This window comes from Thunnus thynnus, chromosome 2, assembly GCF_963924715.1.
Source record: "Thunnus thynnus chromosome 2, fThuThy2.1, whole genome shotgun sequence".
In the NCBI taxonomy this organism is placed as follows: domain Eukaryota; kingdom Metazoa; phylum Chordata; class Actinopteri; order Scombriformes; family Scombridae; genus Thunnus; species Thunnus thynnus.
In genome coordinates, this window is record NC_089518.1 from 33,498,208 (window position 1) to 33,503,218 (window position 5,011).

The window sequence follows — 5,011 nt, forward strand, 5'->3', positions numbered from 1 at the left end:
TTTCAATACAACAATACTGCAATACATTTTCAATGAATATAATGATTTTAGATGTATTATATGTCTGACACACATTAATACTTGATTTGAACGTCATTGCAGTCTTGAAATCTCTCTTGCTTTTCTTTTAAGAAAGTCAGTTTAGTAAGAAAAATGTGTTCAATGTGCTGTTTTAAAAAAAAAAATCTGTCAGTGAAATAATCGCTCCGTGTGTTTGTCTCTGCAGTTCAACAACGTCGGCACACATCATTGAGTCATTGTCATTGAGAGTATGAATAAATCCAGTCGTGGAGACTTTGAAGACTCCTTTACGAGACTTTGGTCTCCAGGAGATATCGACACGGACAGAGGAAGACAGGAGCCAGAGGAGCGAAGGAAGAGGACGATGGCCCAGTTCCAGGAGAGGGGCAGGAGAAAGGAGGAGAGGGAGAGACAGGTGGATGAACAGAAAGAAAGAGAGGAGCAGGAGAAGAATGACAGTGGGATGGAGAGAGTGAAGAGGATACTGGTCAAGCCATGGATCTTTGCAAAGAAGGAGAAGGAAACACAGGTGGATAAACAGAAAGGAAGAGAGGAGCCGGGGGAGCTAGAGGAGCTAGTGGAGCTAGTGGAGCTAGAGGAGCTAGTGGAGCTAGAGGAGCTAGAGGAGCCAGAGGAGCCAGAGGAGCCAGAAGAGCCAGAGGAGCCAGAAGAGCCAGATGAGCCAGAGGAGCCAGAGGAGCCAGAGGAGCCAGAAGAGCCAGAGGAGCCAGAGGAGCGAAGGAAGAGGACGATGGCGCAGTTCCAGGAGTGGGCCAGGAGAAAGGAGGAGAGGGAAAGACAGGCAGATAAACAGATAGAAATAGAGGAGCAGGGGGAGAGTGTCAGTGGGATTGAGGAGAAAGGTAAGGGGAGAGCGGTCAAGGCATGGACCTTGACAAAGGAGGAGAGTGAAATACAGGAGAAGTGGGAGAGGAGGGAAAGAGCAAGACAGGAGTGGTGGGAGAGGAAGGAAAGAATAAGACAGGAGAGGTGGGAGAGAGAAAGAAAGAAAAGGGAGGAGAAAGAAATGCAGAAGAGGAAGAAAGAGGAGAGAAAAAGACAGGAGATGATGGAAAAAGAAAAACAGAGGAGGGAGAAAAAAGAGAGAGATAGACAGGAGAGGAAGGTGAGGGAACAAGAGAAAAGGGAGAGGAAGGAGAGGGAAAGGCAGGAGAAGGAGGATAGAAAACGAGAGGAAAGGGAAAGAAAAGAGAGGGAAAGGCAGGAGAAGAAGGAAAGAAAACGAGAGAAAAGGGAAAGAAAAGAGAGGGAAAGGCAGGAGAAGAAGGAAAGAAAACGAGAGAAAAGGGAGAGGGAAGAGTTAGAAAAGCGGGCGAGGGAGGAGAGAAAACGAGGGAAAAGGGAGAGGGAAGAGTTAGAAAAGCAGGCAGGGGAGGAGAGAAAAAGACAAAAGCAGGCAGAGAAAGAAAAAAGAAAGGGGGAAGAGATGGGGGTGACAGGTGTGGAGAAGGAACGAGAAAGGGGGGAAGAGGAAATAGAAAGCCAAGGGTGGAAAGGACAAGAAGAGGAGGAAACACAAAGAACGGCTCCAAAAGGTGGCCTCCTCTCCAGACTGAACATCTGGTGTATCAACTCCGGGAGAAGGAACGTCACCAGAGCCATCAACAGGACCTATGAGAGGGAGTGGTTCATCGCACTTAGTCGTAAGTCCATTTACATTCTTTCACATAAAGTTTAGTAGCATCTGATCTTCATGTAATAACTAGTTATTTAGTGAAGAGACAGTTTCTATTTCAGGTTTTGTTCTCATTTAATTTCATGTGTTTATTCCAGTCCATAAGAAAACATATAAAACATACCAAACCATATTTACACCATTTACACATATAAAAAATATTATGCTTAACATACATAGAAGAAAACATTCAATGCATAAGTTCTTATAATGATTAACTCCAGAAACAGTGTCTTTAAATGGCAGAAAAGTAAAGGCTGAAACCTAAACTTATTACTTCTACCCTTTTAGACTCATATAAACATTTTCACAGAAAAAGAAATGAAATAAAAAATGTCATTGCCCCTGTACATGTAGCGCATGAAGAAGATCAGAATACAATGATCATATTCATAACACAAGATTTAAATATGTTATTTCCTTTCACATTCTTTTTATACATTTTTTTTAATTTTATGATTGTATTACACAGTTTTATTTCAGTTTGCAAGTTATTCCATAAATTAACTCCTTTTATATCTGTTCTGATTTTTGGTTTCTTGAACATGCAGCTTCCTTTGAGGTTGTAACGACTTACTCTGGTAGCAAACATGTTTTGTATCTTTTCTAGTAGTGAGTTTTATAGGCTCTGAACATAATCAGTCCAAAATTATAATCGACAACGTGGGAATGTCAGTATCAGTCGATACTTACTGCCATTTATCATTCTTATTGCTCTTTCCTGTAGTATAAATAACACTGACATTGAAATTAAAGTGTTAACTTAGGAACAGCTGGTGCAGCTGTTCAGTTCAGTTAACTTGTTCAGTTAAGTCTGGGTTTTCCAATTCAGACTACTGGATCTCACTTAGTGAGACAGTGTCACTGTAACAAGCTGCAACAAAACAAAAATATATAAATGTGACCTGTTGACTCTTTTCTGTGGGGAGGGGTGCAGGTGTACATCTGAACTCCAGACTTACCTTTCATATATTTTTAGTTTCAGGCGACACGGTCAGACAACAGGAGATTAAGATATTGAGGGAGTGGCGTAGGAGGAGCGAGCTGCTCAGGTTAAAACGAACACTGGAAAATGAGAAGGCACAGGAAGAGGAGAAACAAAGACGGAAGAGGGAGATGAAGAGCAACTTAAAAGTAAGCCACAAACAAAGCAACAAGTCAGTATGGAGCAGGATAAAAAAGGTGTTCAGGTCACGGAAACAAATATACACAGACATAGATGAATATCAAATTATTAACATCACCTGAGCAACCACCTAGTAATGCCCCAGCAGCCATCTCATAACACCCTTGATGCTGGCTTTAAAAATTTTAATTCAATTAATTACACACACACAGTAATTATTATTGGTATTATTACTATTATTGCTCTTGCTATACTATATATTCTACTTGAGCATAAAAATAAGTTTCAACAACAAATGTTGGAAACATCTTTATTTTTTCAACATCTTTTTTAAACATTTTAAACATCTATCTTTTTTTTTACAAGAATTTTTGAACACATCAAAGTCAGTAGGACACTTTTATTACCATTATGTTCTCTGAGGGGAGTCTCACTTTCCCAGACTTTGAAAACCTCTGGGTTACACTATAGCCTTACATTAGTTAAGGTTATCTTAGTGTAGGAAAATGCATAATGCTATTATTTAATTGAATTGTTAAAGCCAGCATCAAGGGTGTTATCAGTTGTTTATTTTTTGTCACACTGCACATCCCCTGAAGTCCTCTGGCCCCCCCTCAGGGGAGGCATGCCTCACACTTTGAAAACCGCTGGTCTAACCTAACCTAGCCTGACCTAACCTAACCTAACCTAACCTAAACTAAATCTAACCTGACCTAACCTAACCTAACCTAACCTAACCTAAACCTAAACCTGACCTAACCTAACCTAACCTAACCTAACCTAACCTAACCTTACCTAACCTAACTTAACCTAAACCTAACCTGACCTAACCTAACCTAGCCTGACCTAACCTAACCTAAACCTAACCTGACCTGACCTAACCTAAACCTAACCTGACCTAACATAACCTAGCCTGACCTAACCGAAACCTAACCTAACCTAACCTAACCTAACCTAACCTGACCTGACCTAACCTAACCTAAACCTAACCTGACCTAACCTAACCTAAACAAAACCTAACCTGACCTGACCTAACCTAGCCTGACCTAACCTAACCTAAACCTAACCTAACCTAACCTAACCTAACCCTAACCTGACCTAACCTAAACCTAACCTGACCTAACCTAAACCTAACCTGACCTAACATAACCTAGCCTGACCTAACCTAAACCTAAACCTAACCTAACCTAACCTAACCTAACCTGACCTGACCTGACCTAACCTAACCTAACCTAACCTAACCTGACCTGACCTGACCTGACCTGACCTAACCTAACCTGACCTGACCTGACCTGACCTAACCTAATCTAACCTAACCTAAACAAAACCTAACCTGACCTGACCTAACCTAACCTAACCTAACCTGACCTAACCTAACCTAACCTAACCTAACCTGACCTAACCTAAACCTAACCTGACCTAACCTAAACCTAACCTGACCTAACATAACCTAGCCTGACCTAACCTAAACCTAAACCTAACCTAACCTAACCTAACCTAACCTGACCTGACCTAACCTAACCTAACCTAACCTAACCTAACCTGACCTGACCTGACCTGACCTGACCTGACCTAACCTAACCTGACCTGACCTGACCTGACCTAACCTAATCTAACCTAACCTAAACAAAACCTAACCTGACCTGACCTAACCTAACCTAACCTAACCTGACCTAACCTAACCTAACCTAACCTAACCTAACCTGACCTAACCTAACCTAACCTAACCTAATTTTTTGTCCCCTAACCTAGCCCTAACACTAAAAAGAGTGGAGGCTAAATTTCAGTTTTATTTGTTTGGGGGTGTTGTTGGGCTGTCCCCCCTGGGATTTGAGCTGGGGTTCTCCTGGTCCTTGGCCCAGAGGTGGCACCACTCTGCCACCAGGAGAGATATTCTAAGCCCAAATTAGTTTTCTTCTTCATTGTATTTTTCAGTTTGACTTGTTTTTTTCTTTGTTTTTTTTCTGGTTTTATGGGTTTCTCCCAGAAGATGACTTGAGCCAGAGCTTTTCCAGATACCTATTGGTATTTACAGTCCCCTAACCTAACTTACCCCACCCTAACCTTAACTAATCTTAGCTAGACTAAACTACACTAAACTACACTACACTACACTGCACTACACTACACTACACTACACTACACTAAACTAACCTGACCTGAACTAA

The 5,011-nt window shown here is 41.5% G+C and overlaps 1 protein-coding gene across 1 annotated transcript; it reads left to right on the forward strand.

Annotated features, from left to right (window-relative positions):
- Positions 1-4,240, forward strand: LOC137168670 (golgin subfamily A member 6-like protein 24). Its single transcript, XM_067571419.1, has 2 exons — positions 1-1,685; positions 2,697-4,240. Exons 1-2 carry the CDS (start codon positions 272-274, stop codon positions 2,963-2,965), a joined length of 1,683 nt encoding a protein of 560 aa, XP_067427520.1. The 5' UTR covers positions 1-271; the 3' UTR covers positions 2,966-4,240.
- The last annotated feature ends 771 nt before the right edge of the window (positions 4,241-5,011 follow it).